General features: G+C 35.5%; 1 protein-coding gene across 11 annotated transcripts in view; it reads right to left on the bottom strand.

Annotated features, from left to right (window-relative positions):
- Positions 1 to 23,450, bottom strand: part of UBR2 (ubiquitin protein ligase E3 component n-recognin 2) — a 130,833-nt gene that overhangs the window by 91,591 nt on the left and 15,792 nt on the right. For 6 of the 11 annotated variants that reach the window (XR_011650053.1, XR_011650054.1, XM_058306746.2 and 3 more), the window contains exon 3: positions 238 to 316. The exons of the other annotated variants lie outside the window; for them this stretch is intronic. Coding sequence is in view for 4 of the 6 variants with exons in the window: in XM_058306746.2 (XP_058162729.1) it covers positions 238 to 316 (79 nt within the window). In the remaining 2 variants the exon portion in view is untranslated. The remainder of the gene's footprint in view (positions 1 to 237; positions 317 to 23,450) is intronic. 11 annotated transcript variants of the gene reach the window in all.

Here is a 23,450-nt window from a genome sequence, read left to right as displayed (position 1 = left end):
AAAACCAAAATGGAAGAGGGGAATATCTACACTTTTTTAAACCATGGTTCCAAGAAGCCTGGAGTCATAACTCACTTCTACCTTGCCATTACATGTTTAATGGTGTTTAAAGAATATATTACTTAAACCAATTTTCCCTCTTTTAAAATGTTTAAATCTTTGGGTTTTAACAAGGAAGGAAAGGTATCTAGTATAAAATTTAATACTGATTATGGTTATGATCTTGACTTTACTAACCCTATATCGATGGTTTCTGTGAACACTTCCCAAAAAGCACTCCATGCATAAAACACAAGTTGGATCAACTGCACAGTCTCTGTAAAGTTAAAGGGGGGGAAAAAAAAATCAGAGTGTCATAAAATAACTGTGTATTTCACAACAGAATAGTTTCAACTTGGAACTCATCCTAGAAGAGTCAGAATAGTGAAAAGTTTCTTGGTGCTACAAGTGAGGAAATATCATCACCAAAGATCTGTCAGATCTTTGATCAACAAAGTCGGCTTAAGACCCTGTCTCTCACACTGGATAAGTGTTAGGGAGTCTTTGAAGGCATATATAACTAGAATGGTAATGTTTTCTAAAATATTCTCAGAAACAGTATTCTATACTTAAAACACACAGATATAATATGGAGTAGATTCAATTTTGCATGAATTCTTATGTTATATCTCAAGATTTCAAATAACCTCCTCCAAGCAGGTATTCTTCTTCAAAGTAGTATGTAGGGAGTGGATGTAGTTCAGAGGTTGAGTGCCTGCTTCCCATATACAAGGTCCTGCGTTCAATCCCCAGTACCCTCTTAAATAACATGATTTATTTTTTTTTAAAGTGGCATGTATACACCTCAAGAAAGGGAAGAAGATGTCAATTGGGATGTAAGAAGGCAATAAAGAACTTAAATTTATATTTAAATTTTAACCAGTTTAAGGGGGAAATTAAACTTTTAAACTAAATACAGAGTGACATGGGTGTCCTCAGTTGGTCCGTATGTCTGATTGTTATTAGTACATACGGTCCATGACGCATCCTGACAGAAGTGAGAGGTACACAAGGTGGATGAGTTGACAGTGGTATCCTCAGTAGTTTCATCGGCTTTCATCCTACCGCCTGTCAGGTACATTTACAGGTCATATCTCAGATAGGAGAGTCTTAATAATTCCATGAAATGAGACGATGAATTCTGAAAATCTTTAACTTTCTTCTTTTCCTCATAGACTACTCTGTTTCCCATATCCTCATAGGCAATCATTCTACTGTATTGTGTGCCTTTTTATTTGTATGTGTTTTTTGCAAAAATATTTTTGAGTACATGTATTTTTTTTCTAATTTGACTGTGGTAAGATGTATAACAAAAATTGCCAATTTAACTATTTTTAGGTGTGCAATTCAGTAGCATTAATTACATTATGCTGTGCTACCATCATCCCAAAATCACCCAACACAGAGAACTCTGGACTTATTAAGCAGTAACATCCTTTTCTTCTCTCCCCACTACCCATAGTACCTCTAATCTTTGAGTTTCTATGAATTTCCTATTCTACATATTTTATGTAAGTGGAATGGAATCAGACAATTTCTGGCCTTTTTTATATGGCTTATTTTCATTTAGTGTTACATTCCATTCTCTGGCTGAATACTATCTTTCTCCTCCCTGCCCCCGACACATATACACCACATTTTGATTATCCATTCACCTGCAGATGGACACTTGAGTTGTTTCTACCTTTTAGCTCTTGTGAATAATGTAATAATGAACACTGGCATGCAAATATCTGTTTAAGTTTCTATTTTCACTTCTTTTGTATATATACCAAGAAGTAGAATTGTTGGGTTAAATGGTAATCCTATGCTTAACTTTTTTTTATTTATGAATTTTGCCTGTTTCCCAAAGTGACTTACATTATTTTATATTTCCACCAACAATGCACTAGGGTTCCAATTTCTCCACATTCTCGCTAACACTTTTCTGTTTTTTGGTAATAGCCATCCTAGTGGGTATGAAGTGGTTATCTCATTGATTTTGATTTGCATTTCCTTAAAGACTAATGATATTGAGCATGTTTTCATGTGCATATGGCCATTTGCATATCCTATTTGGAATTATGTCTATTCAAGTCATTTGCCCATTTTTAAATTGTGGTGTTTGTCTTTTTGCTGTTGAGTTGCACGAGTTCTTTACATATTCTGGGTTTTAAACCCTTATCAGATATGATTTCCAAACATTTTCTCCCATTCTATAGGTTGTCTTTTCACTTTCTTCATAATGGCCTTTGATGCACAAAAGTTTTAAAGTTTGAGGAAGTCCAGTTTATTTTTTGTTATTTTTTCTTTTGATGTCATATTTAAGAAACCACTGTCAAATCCAAGGTCATGAAGATTTTCTCCTATGTGTTCTTCTAAAAATTTTATGGTTTTACCTCTTATATTTAGACTGTTGATCCATTTTGGGTTAATTTTTATATGTAGTGTGAAGTAGGGGCCTCATTCTTTTGCATGTGGAAATCCTATTGTCCCAGCACCACTTATTGAGGAGACTATTTTTTCCCCATTGGTACCCTTGTTGAATATCAATTCACCATAGGTTTTATTTCTAGACTCAATTCTATTTCATTGGTCTTTATGTCTATTCTTATGCCAGTACTATACTTGCTTTGGTTACTGTAGTTTTGTAGTAAATTTTGAAATTGGGAAGTGAGAGTTCTCAAAATTTGTTCTTTGTTTTTCACAATTGTTTTGGCTACTCAAGTTCCTTGTAATCCCATAAGAATTTGAGGACTGGATTTTCCATTTCTTCAAGAGTGCGTATTTTTTTTTAAAAACTTTATTTTAATATAATTTAAAAGATACAAGCCAGTTATAAAATAAAAACCCCACACAGAGAACTCCAACACTGTCACCCCAGACACTGAGATTCACCAATTTTAACCTTTGCCACATTTGTTCTATCATTTTTTTTATCCATCAACCTATCAAAACATCTCTATCAATCCATATTCTGAACATGAGTATAGGCTGTATACATCATATTCCTTGTACATTTCCTAAAAATAAGGGTATTCACTTATTGACCAACTTAAGTGCAGCTATCATGTTCAAGAAATTTGACTTTGTTATGACGCTTATAGTCTATGCTCTAAGTTTTTCATACATCCCAATAATGTCCTTTTGAGCCTTTTTTATTTCCTTGACATATGTCATCCAGGATCATGTATATTGCATTTAATTGTTATTGTCTCCTTAAATACTCTTTTTTTTTTTTATGGTGAGAACATGCATTTGGGAAACTTCCTTATCACAACCACTCCCAAGCATACCATTTAATGGGATTATTCACATTTACAATATTGTAGTACCCTCACCACCCTTCATTACTTAAACTTTCCCATTTCCTCAAACAGAAACCCTACAACTATTATGCATTAACTCTTCATTTCCCTTACCCTTGCCTCTGGCAACCTGTATTCTCATTTTTGTCTTTATGAGCTTACATATTCTCCAATATTTTCTTTGTAGTTACCATAGGCTGAAATTTAACATCCTAAATCTAAAACATTCTCATTTGCTTAGATACCAAATTGATTTAAATGGTATACACCAACCATGCTTCTACACCCCTCTGTCTCTCCATGTTTAGGTAGTTTTTGTTATAAATTGTATTTTATCATTCATTACATTTTATTCATTTTGCCTTTTAGATTCTGTAGGAATTGAAAAGTGGAGTTAAAAATCAGTACTGACATTTTTATTTATTCATGTCATCACCCTGACCAGAGACCCTAATTTCTTCATGTAGCTTTGATCTGCTGTTTAGTATACCTTCCTTTCAACCTGCAGAACTCCCTTTGGTGTGTCTTGTAGAGCTGATAGTGGTGATGAACTCCCAGATTTTGTTTATCTAGGAATATCTTAATCTCTCCTTCATTTTTCTTTTTTTAATTTGCATGCCCGTATATCTCATAAGGGTTTTGTTTTTTTTTTTTTTTTAAAGATTTATTTATTTATTTAATTCCCCCCCCTCCCCTGGTTGTCTGTTCTTGGTGTCTATTTGCTGCGTCTTGTTTCTTTGTCCGCTTCTGTTGTCGTCAGCGGCATGGGAAGTGTGGGTGGCGCCATTCCTGGGCAGGCTGCTCTTTCTTTTCACGCTGGGCGGCTTTCCTCACGGGTGCACTCCTTGTGCGTGGGGCTCCCCTACGCAGGGGACACCCTTGCGTGGCACGGCACTCCTTGCGCGCATCAGCACTGCACATGGCCAGCTCCACACGGGTCAAGGAGGCCCGGGGTTTGAACCGCGGACCTCCCATGTGGTAGACGGACGCCCTAACCACTGGGCCAAAGTCCGTTTCCCTCATAAGGGTTTTTTATTTTTATTTCTCTCCCCTTCCCTCACCCTCCTGCCCCGCCCAAGTTGTCTGTTCTCTGTGTCTATTTGCTGCGTGTTCTTCTTTTGCCCGCTTCTGTTGTTGTCAGCTGCACGGGAATCTGTGTTTCTTTTTGTTGCATCATCTTGTGTCAGCTCTCCATGTGTGAGGCGCCTTTCCTGGGCAAGATGAACGTTCTTTCGCACTGGGCGGCTCTCCTTACGGTGCGCACTCCTTGCGCATGGGGCTCCCCTACATGGGGACACCCTTGTGTGGCATGGAACTCCTTGCGCGCATCAGCACTGTGCGTGGGTCAGCTCCACACAGGTCAAGGAGGCCTGGGGTTTGAACCATGGACCTCCTATGTGGTAGATGGATGCCTAACCACTAGGCCAAGTCCACTTCCCTCTCCTTTATTTTTGAAAGATACTTTGGACAGAGACAGAATTCTTGGTTGGGAAGTTTTAGCTTTCAACCCTTTAAATATGTCTTCCCTTTGCCTTCTTGCCTCCATGGTTTCCAATGAGAAATTGTCACTTAATCCTTTTGAGGCTTCTTTCTCTGTGACATGTTGCTTCTCTCTCAGAACTTTCAGAATGCCTCATCGTGTGCATTCAACAGTCTGATTATAACATGGTGCAGAGTAGATCTATTAGGGTTTATCCTGTTTAGAGCTTATTGAGCATTGCAGATGAGTATATTCACATCTTTTGTTAAATCTGGGAAGTTTTCAACCATTATTTCTTTGAATATTCTCTCTGCCTCTTTCTCTTTCTCTTCCTTCTGGGACTCCTACAATGCATATATTGTTATGCTTTGCGGTATCTAAAAGGTTCCCCCAAGATTTGTTTGCTTTTCTTCATTCCTTCCTCTTTCTGCTCCTCAGACTGGATGATTTCATTTGTCTTATCTTCAAGTTCACTGATTCTTTTTCTTCTGCCAACTCCAATCTGCTGTGAATCCCTCTAAGGAATTTTTAATTTATTACTCTAGTCTTCAGCTGTGTTTAGTTCCTTTTCATAATTTCCACCTCTTTATTAATATTCTCTTTGTGTTCACTTGTTTTCCTTATTTCCTTTAGTTCTTTGAACCTATTTAGGACCATTCTTTAAAAGTCTTTGTTTGGTATGTCCCAGGTGTGATCCCCCTCACTGATGGTTTCTAATGTATTAATTTTCTCTTTTGTTTGGGAGATCATTTCCTGTTAGTTTTCTAATGTTTTGTTGAAACGTGGACATTTTATATTTTAATATGCCATTGCTGGAATTTAGACTAGGGCATTTGTTCTTTAAGTTGTATTCAGCTAGTGTTATGATAGAGTTTTCCTTAAAGCCAGGAGCTAACAACAAGAAAAACCAAAACACTTTTCCTAGTTTTTGCAGAGTTATCCATACAATGAGTTTAGAGGATAGTTCCAGGCCAAAGCATAGGGGCTACCCTGATCCTTTCTATGCAGGCATCTTGTCTTGGGCATGCACTTGAGGCCCTATGAATTTCCTGTTTACACAGATATGAATGCTCCCTTTTCCCTAGGAAACAGTTTTATCATGGTCCTGGACACTGCACTGTATGTCCTACAGCCAATAATCCCTTGACCCAAACAACCACGACTTGACTGCTCTCCCATGTTTTTGTGTAAGAGTCTTGTGAGCAGCCTTCTACATGCAGGGTAAGTTCTGGGATGGCAAGTATACTAAGAGTATCCTGGTTCAGTGCCTCAGGACACCACCAGAGAGACTGGGCCAGACATACATGTTGGACCAAGGAGCTGTACTGAGGAGCTCCAGCTAGCACTGGGCTGAGCCAGTGAGGGGTGGAGGTGGGCCAGCCAGAGCACCAAAAGAGCCTATGGCTTTCAGGAAGCCTTTTTCTTGATTCAGCACTTGCAATGTTTCTGCATTCCTTTAACTGTTTTCAGGAGCTTTGAGAAAATGTGTCTGTCAAGTCTTGCTGGTTTTTTAAAGCTTCTGTGCCTTGAAGCATCTCACTCCACCAATCTGATTAGGGCAGGGCTTTTTTTTATTTATAATTTTTTATTAACATAGAGTTCACAAACCTTAATATTCACACATTTTAAATGCACAATTCAATGATTTTAGTATTTTTTGCTCATTGCGTGTTTTTGCTCATCTTTTTTTTTGTTTAGGAGGCATCGGGAACTGAACCTGGGAACTCCCATGTGGGAGCCAAGTGCTCAACTGCTTGAGTCACATTTGTTCTCCTTTATTTTTAATGTATACAAATTTTACTGTATTTTATCTCATTCGGTTCTTTACTTTTTCAATTCAGCACCACGATCCACTAATTCTGCCATGTATACAACTAATATGCTGCTTCGGTCATGATATGTATCTAAAACATTTTCTCTATCTATCCTACACTGGACACCTGGATTATCTTCAACGGCTTTCTATCACAGATAACACTGCAATGAACATTCTTGTAAATATTCCTTTGTGGATCTGTTTGAAGTTTGTTTTGGAATACAAATTCAAAGGCAGAATTGCTGTCATACATATGTATGGTCCTTATTGTGAATGCCACGCTACTCGCCAGTGGCCTCATGTCCCATAAGTATATAGGAGTTTTTACAGCCCCGTATCTTTGCCAGCACTGTTTTATTCAATTTTCTAATGTTTGTCAGTCTAACAATTACATGTTCTTTTAATTTACATTTCTCTGATTGGTAATATGTTTGAGCAACTCTCTATGTTTATTGCTCTGTGGGATTCCCTTTATATAAACTGCCTGTTTATATTCCTTTGCCCATTCTTCTATTGGCAGGAGTTCCTTGTATGCACCACTCTAGAGGATATTAATCACTTGTCAATATCAAACATTGTAAATATGGTCTCCCATTTTATCACCTGTGCATTAAATTTGTCTTTAGGGTCTTTTGTTAAACAGAACTCCATATTTTGATGCAGTCAATTTGATGCAGTCAAATTGATATATATTCATGGTTTGTGCTTTGAGGTTTTAAGAACTTCTTTTCCAACCACAGGTCATGAAAATATTTCTCATTTTCTTCTATTAGCCTTTGATTTTATCTTTCCTATTTAGGTATTTAATCTACCTGGAGTCTATCTTTGTATATGATGCAGAACACAGATACAGTTTTCTTTTCCATGTACAATGAGCCATTTCCGCACCCCCCCCACCCCAACACCATCTATTAAATAACCTAACTTTTAACTTGATTCTGGTGTCACTTTTATAATATATAATATAGTTCCCACATATCCTTGGGTCCATCTCTAAGCTCTTTCATCATGTTTCAATGATCCACTTGTTTTTACACCATACAACACTATATGACGATGGATTTGTGGTATGCTTTAATATCTGGTAGAGTTAAGTCCTTTTATTCTCTTTAAGGTTGACTGAGCTATTCATGAACTCTTATTTATCCTTCTACACATCATTTAGGATAAGTCTGTACAGTTCCTCAAAAATAACCAACTAGGGAAACGGACTTTGGCCCAGTGGTTAGGGTGTCCGTCTACCACATGGGAGGTCCCCGGTTCAAGCCCCGGGCCTCCTTGACCCGTGTGGAGCTGGCCCATGCGCAGTGCTGATGCGCGCAAGGAGTGCCCTGCTACACAGGGGTGTCCCCTGCGTAGGGGAGCCCCACGCGCAAGGAGTGCACCCATAAGGAGAGCCGCCCAGCGCGAAGGAGGGAGCAGCCTGCCGAGGAATGGCGCCGCCCACACTTCCCGTGCCGCTGACGACAACAGAAGCGGACAAAGAAACAAGACGCAGCAAAAAGACACAGAAAACAGACAACTGGGGGAGGGTAGGGGAATTAAATAAATAAAAATAAATCTAAAAAAAAAAAAAAAAAAGAACTTGTTAGAGACTTTAAAAAAAAAAATAACCAACTAAAATTTTGAAAGATTACTTGGAATTTATAGATAAAATTCAGGAGTACTAACAATCTTACAAGTAAATAATAATATCCAAGATTATTTTTTATATCCTTTATTGAATTTTAATGGTTTTCTTCAAATTAGTTTTTTATATTTTTTATGAAGATTAATGGCTGAGTACTTTCCAGGTTCTTCTGTTTTAATGTCTTAAAGATTTATTTATTTCTTTATTTCTCTCCCCTTCCCCCCACCACGCCCCAGTTGTCTGTTCTCTGTGTCTATTTGCTGCATCTTCTTTGTCCGCTTCTGTTGCTGTCAGCGGCACAGGAATCTGTGTTTCTTTTTGTTGCGTCATCTTGTTGTGTCAGCTCTCTGTGTGTTCGGCACCATTCCTGGGCAGGCTGCACTTTCTTTCACACTGGGCAGCTTTCCTTACAGGGCGCACTCCTTGTGCGTGGGGCTCCCCTGCGAGGCACAGCACTCCTTGCGCACATCAGCACTGCACGTGGACCAGCTCCACACGGGTCAAGGAGGCCAGGGGTTTGTACCGTGGACCTCCCATGTGGTGGACAGACACCCTAACCACTGGGCCAAGTCTGCCTCCCTTCTTTTTTTAATATCATTTTTTAATTTGTGAAGGCTGATGAAAAGAAATACTGATTTTTAGTGCCCTTGATGAAACTCAAGGTAGTTCTAATAGTTTGTGGATTCTTTCTTTTTTTTTGAGGAAAATGAGTGCACAGTCTGTACAATGACAATTTTATCTCTCTCTTCCAATTTTTACACCTTTTATTTCTTTTTCCTTCCTTATAGTGTTTCCAAGGTCATCCAGTAATACGTTTAACAGTAGTAGAATAGTGGGCATTCTTTTGTCTTGCTCCAGATCTTAAAACACATCTGAAAAAACACATCTGAAAGTTCTCCATTAAGAATTATCATTGAAGGGTAACCAAGAAAGTTTCCTTCCAGAAAGAATCAAGCATTTATCCATTCTTTCTTAGATGAACTATACTTCAAGGTAATCAAAAGATTAATGAGGGACTGTTTTTCCTTTATAGAACAAGTCTTATGAGTAAACAAAGAAGAAATGATAGAATTAGAATGTCACCATTTTGCTTCCCCAAATGAAATAATGGTTCTAGGAAACAATCATTAATTGACTACTTAAACATTAGGTAAAAAGGCTGATGGAGACCTTCATAATGGATACATCTGCCAGATAACTGAACTAACTCATAAATCTTAACAAAACAAAATCAGCTAAAACATTATTTGCCTTCTGAGGTGAAAAATGAAGAAATTACACAGTAATAATTTCAAAGTTATTATTATACCCTACATACACACCAAAAAAAAAAAAAAAAGCACAACAGAATTCAATCAAGCCATACTATCTATTTAGAGAAAATAAAGGGACTAAAGAAACATATTAGGGAAGCGGACTTGGCCCAATGGATAGGGCGTCCACCTACCACATGGGAGGTCTGCGGTTCAAACCCCAGGCCTCCTTGACCCGTGTGGAGCTGGCCCACGTGCAGTGCTGATGCGCACAAGGAGTGCCGTGCCACGCAAGGGTGTCCCCCGTGTAGGGGAAGCCCCACACACAAGGAAAGCGCCCCATAAGGAGAGCTGACCAGTGTGAAAGAAAGTGCAGCCTGCCCAAGAATGACACTGCACACACAGAGAGCTGACACAACAAGATGATGCAACAAAAAGAAACACAGATTCCCGGTTCCGCTGCTAAGAATAGAAGCGGTCACAGGAGAACACACAGCAAATGGACACAGTAAGCAGATAATTGGGGGGGTAAGGGGAACAAAATAAATAAAAAAATAAATCTTAAAAAAATTATAAATTATATATATATAAAAAGAAACATATTAAGCAACACCGTGGGTATACAATTAGCCAAATTAAGAATGTAGGAAACTCGAATCTAAATGATCTGGTTTCTTAGTAACATAAATGGAAAGGAGGAAAAAAGAAGAAGAAAAGATTAAAAAACACACAGCAGCCAAAAATAATATATGAACTTTGAATCTACATTTCTGAGTCAATCAGGACAATTTCAACCCTGGCTAGATACTAGATGATATTAAATTATATGAATTTTTTAGGTTCTTAATGACTGATGGTTGTGGAGGAAAAAAAGCTACTACTGTATTTACTGATAAAAAAGCTATGATGAAGCAAAGGGATTTGCTTCAAAATAACCTGGCAGGGCAGAAGAAAAAAGTATGTGTGTGGGTGGAAGTGTGTAGATTAAAGAGTCACTATATGCTGATAAACGCTAAAGCAGAGTGATGAGTACATGTCAAGTCCATTATACCATTCACTGTACTTGTATTTGAAAATGTCCATAATAAAAACTTTCTTAAAATTCAATGCATAATAAAGTTCCATTGCATACCTTTTTTTGCTAAGAATTTACATCAGAGTTACTGACATGTATTTCTAAATCAAGTCAGGAAAACATTTTTTCCCCGTTGGATTATCAAGATGGTGAATTATATTAATAATTGTTTTAAAGATTAACTATCTTTGGATTTTTGAGCTAAACTCCATTTGATCATGATGTTATCAATCTTTTAGTACACTCTTGGATTCAGACAGATAATATTTCATTAAAGATCCTTTCATCTATATTAATAAAGGAAATGGCTTTATAATGTCTCTATCAGGTTTTAAAATCAAGATTACACTAGCCTCAAAAGAGCTGGGAACAAAAAATTAAAACAAATAAAGCAAAAAATAAAAGAGCTGGGTGCTTTCACTTTTTCTGACTTCTGTAGTAACGTGTGTAAAAAAGAAATTAACTGTTTCTTCAAAATTTGGTAGAGATCAGTTTTTAGGAGGGAATATCTTTGACTACCATTATAATATTTTTCATACTCTACTCAAGTTGCCTATCATTTTTCTAGGAAGTTATCCATTTAATCTAAGTTTTCAAACTTATTAACATTTAGTTGTTCATCATTCTCATATTTCAGAGGTTTCCAAACTTTCTTGGTTCATAACACCTTCAGTGTTCCTGTCATTTTTCTCATGGCACCCACAAAGCCCAATGAAATACAACTGTTCTGTTTAAATAGATTAAAAAACTGCACAGCTTCTCAAACCTTGGAACCAGACTGCCACTCTCATTTTCACATTTGTACAAGGTATTTGCTTTTTAATCACAGCAACCACACAGAGCTCAGCTTCATAAGATATGCCATCAAAGCAAATTTAGTGTAGTCCCCAGACTTCATTTTGAATTGTGTATTTGCAACTTCTCTTTTTTCTTAATCAGTCATGCCAGAAATGTGACTTAACAATTCTAAAGAGCGAGCCACTCAACTTTTGTTTCATTTTCTCACCTTATTTCCTTTATACTTGTTTCTTCTTTGCATTTATTCTACTATTCTTTTCCAACTTTTTGAGCTAAATGTTTAGCTTATTTTTAATTTTGAAGTAATTTTAGACTTCTGGAAAAGTTGCAAAAAATAGTATGCATTTCACCTAGCTCCCCCCTAATGTTATCAGATAAACCAGGAAATTAACACTGATACAATACTACTAACTACAGACCTTAGTCAAATTTCACCAGTTTTTTTCACTAAGGTCTTTTTTCTATTCCCAGATCCAATCCAGAATTCCACATTGCATTTAATTGTCATGTCTCTTTAGTCTCCTCCAATTGGTGAGTTTTTAAAAAGCTTTTTGTTTTTCATGACCCTGACAGTTTTGGAGAATACCCAGTTCTTTTGTAGAATGCCCCACAATTTGGGTTTGTTTGATGTTCTCATGATCAGATTGAGGTTATGCATTTTGGGCAAGAATATCGCAAAAATGATGTTGTGCCCTCAGTGCATGGTAACAGGAAGTGCCTGTGTTATTACTGTTACATGAACTTTGTTCATTTGGTTAAGGTGGTACCTGCCAGGTTTTTTTTTTTTTAACTGAAATTTGTAATTAATAAATATATTTGGGGAGATACTTTGTGACTATACAAATATCTTGTTTCTCTTCAAATGTTCACTAACTAGCATTCATTGGGGAGTCTTGTCTACAACTATTACTGTGGTATTTTAATAGTGATTTTCTAGTTTTCTCATTACTACTTTATCTATTAATTGGAATTCTTCAGTTAGGGAGAGTTACCCCTCTCCCTTAAAATTTCCTTATTCAATTATTTGGTATTTGACATTCCAGGCTTATCTTGTGTTTTCTCTGCTGCTGCCCTGGAAGCAATCACTACTCCCAAGAGTTCAGATTCCATTTATTGGTTAACTGTATTTAGGAACCAATATATGGGTACTAGGTATGCTCATTATTGCTACAGGGGTTTCATTGTTTTCAGGCCCTCCCAGCACACAGAGCTAAGAAATTTGTGTATGCATAGCTAGTGTAATTTAAACTTATTTTTAACCTTTCTTTTTATGTGACAAATAATTTAAAGATACATAATTCCTTTTATTTATGCAAAGCAGGAACTCAAACTGAGCTACATGTGCTCCCCTATATTAATGTATTTCCTTTTAAGAACTCTGTTAGCTGTATCCCCAAAATATCAACAGGCAATTTTTTTATCATTCAGTTTTGTTTCTCAATTTCCTTAGTGATTTTCTTTTAGCCCAAGGGTTATTTAGCAATATTAGTTTCCAATCATAGTTTTTATTTGTTTTGTTTTTAACCTACACTTTTGTTATTTGTTCCTAATTTTATTGCATTAATTTTTGGAGAACAATCTGTATGGCTCTGAGCCTCTAAAATGAACTGAGGTTTCCTTCAGAGCCAAATACACAGATCACTTTTTCTAATTCACATACCAAACTTTATCCATTTAACGTGTACAATTTAGTGTTTCTTAGTATAGTCACAATGTTATGCAGCCATCATCCAGTACATTTCATTACTCCAGAAAGAAATCCTGTACCCCATTAGCAGGCAGTCCCCATTGCTCCCAAACCCTAGCCCATGGCAACCACTCATCTACTGTCTCTTGATGGTCTATTCTGAACATTTCGTATAAATGGAATCATACAATATGTGGCCTTCAGTATTTAGTTTCTTTCATTTAGCAGAATGTTTTCATAATTCAACCATGCTGTATTTATCAGCATTTCATTTCTTTGTACTGCCAAATGATATTTTAACTGTACGGATATACCATATTTTGTTATTTAACCAGTCATCAAATGATGGACATTTGGACTGTTTCTACTTTTTGACTATTTATAAACTATTTTGAATAAAGATACTAGGAACATTCATGTACAAATTTTGTGTGGACATATGTTTTCATTACTTTGGGTATTGTAGCAATTTGATATCATTATGAATTTCAAAAATAGATATTGCATTATGTTTGTAAACTGTTCAAACATGGGTGTGATTAAATTGTAACCAGGGCTTTGATTGGACCATGTCAGTAGGGTGTGTGGGGACTAACAGATAAAAGACATGACAAAGGACAGAATTGGAGGATTTTGATGTTGGAGTTTTGATTTGGAGTTTGATGCTGAAGTCTTGAGCTGGAGCCCTGGGAAGTAAGCACACAGAGGAAAGAGAAGCAAGCCCCAGGAAGAGAGGACCTGAGCCAGGAGAAGAAGACAGAGGAATAGAGACAGCTCCGTAGACGTGGAGAAACCCTGGGGAGAGACAGAGCCATTCACCTGATAGCCTACAGCTGACCCTGTGGAGAGAGGAAAAGCCTACTGAGTCTCATAGTCTACAGCTGACCTTGTGGAGAAAACAGAGGACCTGAGACCAGAAAGAAGACAGATCTGGGAAGAGAGGAACAAGGAAGCCTGAACCCTGGCAGTCATCTTGCTCCAACATGGAGCAATGGACTTTAGTGAGGGAAGTAACTTATGCTTTATGGTCTTGTATCTGTAAGTTCCTACCCCAAATAAATATCCTTTATAAAAGCCAACAGAATTCTGGTATTTTGCATCAGCACCCCTTTGGTTGACTTATACAGGTATATACCTAGGAGTGTTAACTCTGGTTGCATGGTAGCTCTATGTTTAATCATTTGAGGAATTGCCAGACTTCCAAAGTGGCTGCAACAGTTTACATTCCCATTAGCAATGTACGGTGGTTCCAATTGTACACTGACATCTTCACCACCACTTATAATTGTCTGGCTTTTTAATTATTGCTATCATAGTGGATATAAAGTTGTACCTCATGGTTGTGATATGCATTTCCCTAAGGACTAATGATGCTGAGCATCTTTTAAGTTCTGATTAGCCATTATTCTTTGGAGAAATGTCCATTCGAATTCTTATTGTTGAGTTCTTATATATTCTGGATACTAGCTCCTTATCAGATATATGATTGCAAGTATTTCCTCCCATTTTGTGGGTTGTCTTTTTAATTTCTTGATGGCGTCCAAGACACATATAAGTTTTTTATTTTGATAAGGTCTCATTTATCTTTTTTTTTTTCCCCTGCTTTCCTTTGCTTTTGTTGCAATATCTAATAAACCTGCCCATATTACCAAGGTCACAAATTCTACACCCAGTTTTCTAAGAGTTCTGCAAGTTTAGCTCTTCCACTTAGGTCTTTGATCCATTCTGAGTTACTTTTTATATATTATATATAAAAGTGATCCAACTTCCTTCTTTTGCACGTGAGTATCCAGTTGTTCCAGCACCATTTGTTGAAAAGACGACTATTCTTTTCTCTATTGAATTCTCTTGGCACCACTGTGAGAATCAGTTTAACACAAATGTAAGGATTTGTTTCTCTCAATTCTCTTCCATTGAACTATAAATTTCTTCTCATTTCAGTACCACACGGATTACTTTTCTAACTGTTCCGGGTATACTTGAAAGAATATATGCTCTCTTGGGTACAGAGTTCTATAAATACTTGAGAACAGGTTTATTAGTTGTATTGTTTAGATCTTCAATCTCTCTGCTTTTTACATTCTTAATCTATCAGTTTCTGAGAGGCAGGTGTTAAAGTCTCTAAACTATATTGCTGATTTTTCTATTTCTCCCTGTAATTCTATCAGTTTTAGTTTGATATACATTTAAAGTTTATTAGTAGATGTATATCTGTTCATTATATATTTTTGCTTCATCTATACCAGCATACAATGTCCTTTTGTGTCCCTAATGTTTTCTGCTTTAATTCTACTTTGTCATATATTAAAAGCACTACTCTAAATTTATTTTGTATCATATAAATTTCCTGTTATATTTTTTCCTATTATTTCTCTTCCTGCTTTCAGTGACTTTCTTAGTTTGCCTCTTGTAGGTAACACTTATGGATTTTAAAAATTAACCTGAGAGCCACTTTCTTTATAAATTTATATAATTATAAAAGTAATAATAAGCCAGAGCCTTGTCCTCAGAAGCCCATTATTTAAGAGAAAAGACAGATTGTATAGTTATAGTACCACCTGTTAAGTGCTATATTAAAGCTATGAGGGTTGATCAAACATGTATCTAAAGCAATCAAGAATCCCTAAGATTGTGGGACAGTGTCTGAAACAGTCATCTCCAAATTCTCTTGATCACATCTCTTTAATTAAAATGTTTTGAACCATCTATCTATAGTTCATAAATGCATATTTTTATATATTACAAGTTATACATGTACTACTCTACTGGTCCCAGGAGTGAAAAATAAAGTAGAAAAAAATATTTAAAGAATACCCTATGAAAGATATCAACTTACACATCTAAGAACTCAATGAAACCCAACATGATTAAAAAGTATATATACACAAAGGCATATCATAGGCAAACTTCTAAAATCCAAAGATAAACAGAAATCTTGAAGGCAACTAGAGAAAATCAACACATTCAATTCAAGGGAGCACAGTTATGTTAATGATAGCTGACTTATCCTCAGAAACAATGGCCAGAAGACGCTGTAACAATTTTTAAAATCCTAGAAGAAATTCAAATATTATCATCAAAGAATTCTATATTCAGGAAGAGTATTCTTCTGAATCGAGTACAAAATAAAAACATTTTGAGATTAATACAAACTGAGAGAATTCATAACCAGGCTAAATGGAAATGACAACAGATTTTAACTAGGATCCACAGCAGGAGTCAGTAAACTACTTACTGCCCTGCTGACTGTTGTTGCATGGCTTGTAAGCTAAGGAATGGTTTTTACATTTCTAAAGGATTACTTACGAAGCAGAAGAATATGGGACAAAGACTGTATTTAGCCTGCAAACCTTTTATATTTACTATCTGCATCTTTACAGAAAAACTTTGCCAACTTCTGATCTACAGGAAGGGAGATCACCAGTAGTGATGTAAACATATGTGAATGTTAATTATACGTATTTTTTACCTTTCTTTTATGTCTTTAAAAGACTTACCTGTTAAAGCAAACATTTGTAACACTGTACTGTGGAGTTTATGTTTGTAGGGACAATATATTTCAACAAACACAAAGAATGAAAGGAATAAATTCAACTACAATTACAAGATTCATGTCTTTATGTGAAGCAGTATAAGGAGATTCTGATAAGTTAAAGATGCATATTGTAATCTCTAGAATAACCAAAAGGCAAAAGGAAAGAGTAGCTCAAAAGCCAAGAGAAGAATTAAAATGAAATGCTAAAAAAGTTTTGATTAGCACAAGAAGGAATAAAATGAGGAACATAAGAACAAAAAACATGTAAGAAAAATAGGAAACAAACAGAAAAATGGCATCCCTCAATCAAACAATATATTATAACCATACCAATTAATTAAGGGACTAAACACTCCAATTAGTAAGTAGTCAGACAAAATAAAAAAGACCAAACTGCTATCTACAAGAGATGTATTTTAATTATAAACACAAATCAGTTGAAAGCAAAGGACAGAAAAAGACACATCATGAAAATACTAGTCACAATAAAGTAGAATGACTATATTAACATCTGATAAAATAGGCCTTTAAACAAGAAATCATATCAGAGTTAATAAAGAATGACATTTCATAGTGATAAAAAGGTTCTATACATCAGTAAGTTTTAACAATTAGAAATGTGTATCTACATGCCTAATAAAGAGCTGAAAAACACCAGAAACATAAACTGACAGAACTATATAAGGAATAGACAAAGCCACAATCGCATTTGAAGATTTTTAATACGTTTCTCAGTAACTGATAGGCCATTTAGACCCAAAAATCAATAAGGAAAAGAAGATCTGAGTAACACTATCAGCCACATTGTCCTAATTGACATTTATAAAATATTACATCCAACAACTGCAGAATACATGTTCTTTTCAAGTGCATAAGGAATGTTCAAGATTCTCCATATGCTGGACCATAACACAAGTCTCAAATTTCAAGAGTGAAACCTTACAGAACATGGAATTACATTACAAATCAATAACAAGATATTTAGAAAAGTCCCAACTATTTGAAAATTAAACATTTCTAAATAACCCATGGATCAATGAATAAAATATAAACACATTAAATCCAAAATAAATAGAAGAATATAATTAAACAAAAAACAAATAAAAAAGAAAATTAACAAAGCCAAATACTGATGATTTGAAATTATTAATAAAATTGATTAAAAAGAGAAAACACAAACTACCAATATTAAGAATGAAAGAGACATCACTATAAACACCATAGACATCAAAAGCATAAGAATATATTATGCAAAAATTTATGTCAATAAATTTGACAACATACATGAAATGAACATATTCCTTGAAAAATACAATGTATCCAAATTGACACAAGATGAAATAAAGCCCTGAAAACCCTAATAACTATCAAAAAATTAAATTTTATTAAAAACTTCCTCACAAAGAAAACCTCAGGCCTTGATGTTCCTCAAACATTTAAGGAAGAAGTAATATCAACATTACAGAAATTCTTCAGGAAATAAAAGAAGGAATACTTTCCAATTCATTTTATAACTCTGATACCAAAACCAGACAAAGACATTATTTAAAAAAAAATTACCGATTGACAGATTTAATGGAACACAGACATAAAAATCCTTGACACAATTCAACAAAATTAATCAACAATATATAAAAATTATAATACATGATAAACAAATTGGGTTTAGCCCAGGAATGAAAAACATACGAAAAATCAATCCACCGTATTAATGCAATAAAGGAGAACGACTATGTGATCATCTCAACAGATGCAGTAAAAACACTTGACAACAATCAATAATAATTTATTTTTTAAAAAACCTTTCAAACTAGAAATAGATGGTAACTTGCTCAATGAGATGAAGCATATGAGAAAACTATATGTACTATCACAATAGTGAAAGACTGAATACTTCCCCTCTAAGATTGGGAACAAAGTAAAGTCCACTTTCACCAGTGCAATTTACAACAACATCGTAAAAAATGTAGGAATAAATATAACAAAATGTATGTATAACTTCTATATAAAAACTATAAGATGTTCATGGATTAGAAGACTCAATACTGTCAAAATGTCAATTCTCCCCAAACTGATTTATAGATTCAATGCAACCCCAATCATAATTTTAACAGACTCTTAAAAAAATTAAAGTTGCCAAGCTAATTCTAAATAGCCAAAACAAACTTTAAAAGAACAAAGGTGGAAGACTTACACTAGTTAGTTCAAGATTTACTATAAATCTACAACAAGAAAGATAGAGTAGTACCACTATAAAAACAGACAATCTGAAATTAGTGGAATAGATTACAGTGTTCAGAAATAGAAGCAAACTATTGGTCAATCGATTTTGGAAAAGGTACCAACGCAATTCAATGGGGAGAAGAACAAATGGTGCTGGAACAACTAGATATTCATATATAAGGAAATGAAGCCCAACCCCTAACTCAAATCATATACAAAACTAGTTTGAGAGAAGTGATTCATGACATAAAAGCTAAAATTATAAAACATATAAAAGAAAACAACCTGAGAGAAGATAGAAATTTCTTAGACATAGAAATAAAAAATTGATAAATTGAATTTCATCAAAATTTAAAACTTCTGCCATCAAAAGACATCAAACAGGCAAGCCACTGGCTAAGAGAAAATATTTACAACCATGCTGGACAAAGGACCTGTATTTAGAATATATAAAGAACTTGAAAACTCAATAATCAGAAGACAATCCAATAAAAAGTAGACAAAAGACCTGGAAGTAACTTTGCAACAAAAGTTAGACCAATGGGCAATAAGCATATGTAAAACTGCACCATCATCATCAGTCATTAGGGAAAATTAAAATAAAAAGTAGATACCACAACACACACAGTAGAATAGCTAAAATTTAAAAAGACTGACAACATCAAATATTGGTAAGGATATGGAGCAAATGGAACTTTTATACATTATTGGGGGAAGTGGATATGGCTCAACTGATAAGAGCATCTACCTATCATATAGGAGGTCCAGGGTTCGAACCTAGGGCCTCCTGGCCAGTGTGGTGCGCTGGCCCATGTGCAGAGCTGCCATAAGGAGTGCCATGCCATGCAGGGGTGTCCCACGTGGGGGAGCCCCATGCACAAGGACTGCACCCCACAAGGAGAGCCATCCTGTGCAACAAAAGCGCAGTACACGTGGAGAGCTGACACAGCAAGATGATGCAACAAGAGAAACAGATTCCTGGTGCCACTGAGGGTGTAAGTGGACACAGAGGAACACACAGCAAATGGACATGAGAACAGACACTGGGGGGGGGGGGGAGAAAGAAATAAAATAAATTTTATAAAAAATGTAAAAAATATACATTATTGGTAGAGATGTAAATCCATTGGGAAAAGATTTGGTCGTTTATTAAGTTCAACATACACTTGTCCTTAGACTCAGCAATTCCACTTTTAGGAATTTATAAAAAAAAAAAAAATTAAAACATGTTCACAAAAAGAACTGTGTAAGTCTATTCATAGAAACTATATTCATAATAGCTCAACACTGGAAATAACCCAAACATCCATCAACAGAACAATGGATTGTTGGCAACTGTGGTACATTCATACAATGGTACTACTCAGCAATAAAAGGCAAAACTAGCAAATAAAAAGCAAAACTAATCTAAAGCAAAACAATTAGAAGGGTGGTTGCCTGGGGACCGAGAGCCAAAAAAAGGGAAATTATTAGTGAGATAGAAACGTTCTATATCTTGAAAGCATGTGAATTACAGAAGGTTAACTGCTGTCAAAATGTACAATTAGTATCTGTACCTTTCAACATAGGTAAATTTTCCCTTAAAAGAAAAAAAAACCCTCAAATAGGGTACCAATATAAAGGTTTTGGTAATGTTAATCTATATTTTCTTATCCGAAAGGATTACCCTAAAGCCTTCAGGGTTTTATTATTTCCTAACATCGAGACGAAGGCAAATACATGTAAAGTCAAAACTATATCCCATATACTTCTATGTTCAAAATTATCAATGCTGCAGAATAAATAAAATCATCGGAAATCTCCATACAAGGAATATAAAACTCTCATAACTGCAGGCATCCAAACCATCCAGAAGATATCAACTAACCACATCCTATCATTTTTCCAGGTGAGACAGAGAACTACATATTGAAGGCCACAGTGATGGCATACAGCATTGAAATTCTACTCCTAAGTATCTATCTTGAAAAATACTGAAACACGTACATCAAGACATGTGTACAAACATGATACAGGGTATTCTTTGGAGCACTGTTTGCCATAGGAAAGAAACTAGAAATTCAACATTTCTAATTTCATTCATAGCTCAGGCAAATAAATTATGGCCTGTCCTTAGTGTGGAATTCTACACAGCAGTTAAAAAAGGATGAGGTAGATTTATATAAACTGACAAGGAAAGATCTCCAAAACAAACTGTTAAATGAAAAAAAGCAAGCCACAATTAAATATATACAGTATAATTTCTATTTTATTTCCATAATTAACTAACTCTGGGAGATCAATGTGGTTTAGTGGTTGAGTGCTGGCTTTGCACATATAAGGTCCTGGGTTCAATCCCCAGTACCTAAAAAAACCCACAAAAAACAAAACTAACATACTGGGGAGCGGATGTGGCTCAAGCAATTGAGCACATGCTTCCCGCATACAAGGTCCCAGGTTCAATCCCTGGCCCCAGTACCTCAAAAACAAACATACAAAAAAAGACTAACAGTATTGATTTAAATCTCTGAACTATTTATGAAAAGAAAGGAATAGCTTTAAAATAGAACTCTGCTAAAAACAGATCAAGACTTCAAGTTTTTTAAAAAGCAAGAAACTAAACAACTAACTCTACTTACTGGAAATAAAACCATTTAAGGCCCTTATTTGAGATATTACTCATGGCTCAGAAATTTATCTGAAAATGAATTATTAGGTTAAAAAAAATCACCTTACCTATGTACAATACTTTATAGTTACCCAAGTGCTTTTACATACATTAACTCATTTTAACCTAATTACCTAGTGCGATAGGGAAAACATTTTAATATTATTTCAATTATTTGAATGAGAAATCTGAGGAATCGAAGACTTAAGGAAGTTTAGTGACTTGCCAAAGAGATCACACAACTAATAACTATGAACTAGAATCATTCATAGCCTATTGTACAGCAATGACCCCCAAAATCCTAAAAAAAAAATCACTGCTAAAGAGACATCCCTTCCAAACACACAGGAGAATTACACTTCCCTGCCCCATTTTAAAGTTGGATGGAGGCCTTGTGACTAGTTCTGGCTAAGAGGATGAGGGCAAGATTGTCATTTCTGGGCCAGAGCATTTATTTGCTGGACAAGACCCTCTAGCTTTGTTTCCCTTGCTATGGTAAACCCTAAGCTTATGGAGACATAAAATGTTAAGAAGTAACACACTAAAGCAGAGACTATTCTCAACTGGTGGGAGTATAAACCTCTACCCTTCCAACTTTTGGCTACCATAACATTCATGTGATATTTTTTTTTCTTTGTATGTAGAATCATACAAAGCATGAATTATATTAGAATCATTCTAATACAAATTTGTATTGATTCTAATACAAATCATACTTTGTATTAGTGTGATGAAACAATATTATTATCATACTTATAATTGTAGTCCACAGTTTGCATTAAATATAAGCCTAAAAATTCACTTTGAGTTGCACAGTACTATGGTTTTAAAAAAATTTACTCCAGTAACATGCATACAAGCTAAAATTCTCTCCTTTTATCCACATTTATTTATTTGTTTCCTTTCCTTTTTTTTTTTTCAGTTAACAGGGATGAGGATTGAACCCCAGACCTTGTATGTGGGAAACTGGTGCTCAACCACTGAGCAACATCAGCTCCCCTGAAGTTGGTTTTTTTCATTTCTTTGCTTGTTGTTTGTTTTGTTTTTAGGAGGTACTGGGGACCAAACCCAGTACCTCTCAAGTGGAAGCAGGTACCAAGTGCTTGAGTCACATATGTTCCCCTAACCACATTTAAATATATTATCCAGATGGTAGACAATGTTGTGCTACCATCACCACCAACTATCACTAAGACTATTCCATCACCTCAAACAAAAATTCTGAACCAATTAGGCATAGCTGAAGTTGAAGAGAGAAGAACAAAGAGAGAAAAGAATGAAAAAAATTAAGCAGGGGCTAAGGAAGGTGGATGATAATATGAAATGCAACAATATACATGTCATGGGAGTTTGAGAAGGAAAAACGGGCAGAAAGAGTATGTGAGGAAAAAATGGCCGAAAATTTCCCAACACTCATGAAAGAAATGAATTTGCAAGTCCAAGAAGCTCAGCGTACCCCAATCAGAATAAATCTGAATAGACCTATTCTAAGATACATACTATTCAGAATGTCGAAAGACAAAGATTCAAATATGAAGGTGAGTTTTAAATATTCACAAACAGAAACTAAGAGAGTTCATAAAAAAGAATCTGCCTTTGCAGAAAATATTAAAGGGAGGCTTACAGACAAAAAGAAAAAGACAGGAGAGACTCACCTTAGACTCAGAGATACAAATCAGCTGAAAGTAAAAGGGTGGAAAAAAATACTCCACACAAACAGTAACCAAAAAAGAGCAAGGGTAGCTATACTAACATTGGCCAAACTGACTTCAAATGCAAAATAAGTTATAAGAGATACAGAAGGCCATTATATATTAATAAAAGGGACAATTTACGAGGGAAAAATAAGTCATAAATGTCTATGCATCTAACCAGGGTGCCCCAAAATACATGAGGCAAACTAGCAAATCTGAAGGAAGAAATACTCTACAATAATTGTAGACTTCAACACATCACGCACATCATTAGGTAGACAACTAA

The sequence above is a fragment of the Dasypus novemcinctus genome, chromosome 11 (assembly GCF_030445035.2).
Source record: "Dasypus novemcinctus isolate mDasNov1 chromosome 11, mDasNov1.1.hap2, whole genome shotgun sequence".
In the NCBI taxonomy this organism is placed as follows: domain Eukaryota; kingdom Metazoa; phylum Chordata; class Mammalia; order Cingulata; family Dasypodidae; genus Dasypus; species Dasypus novemcinctus.
Note: the sequence above shows the minus strand (reverse complement) of the source record. Positions and strands in the feature narration are given on the sequence as shown.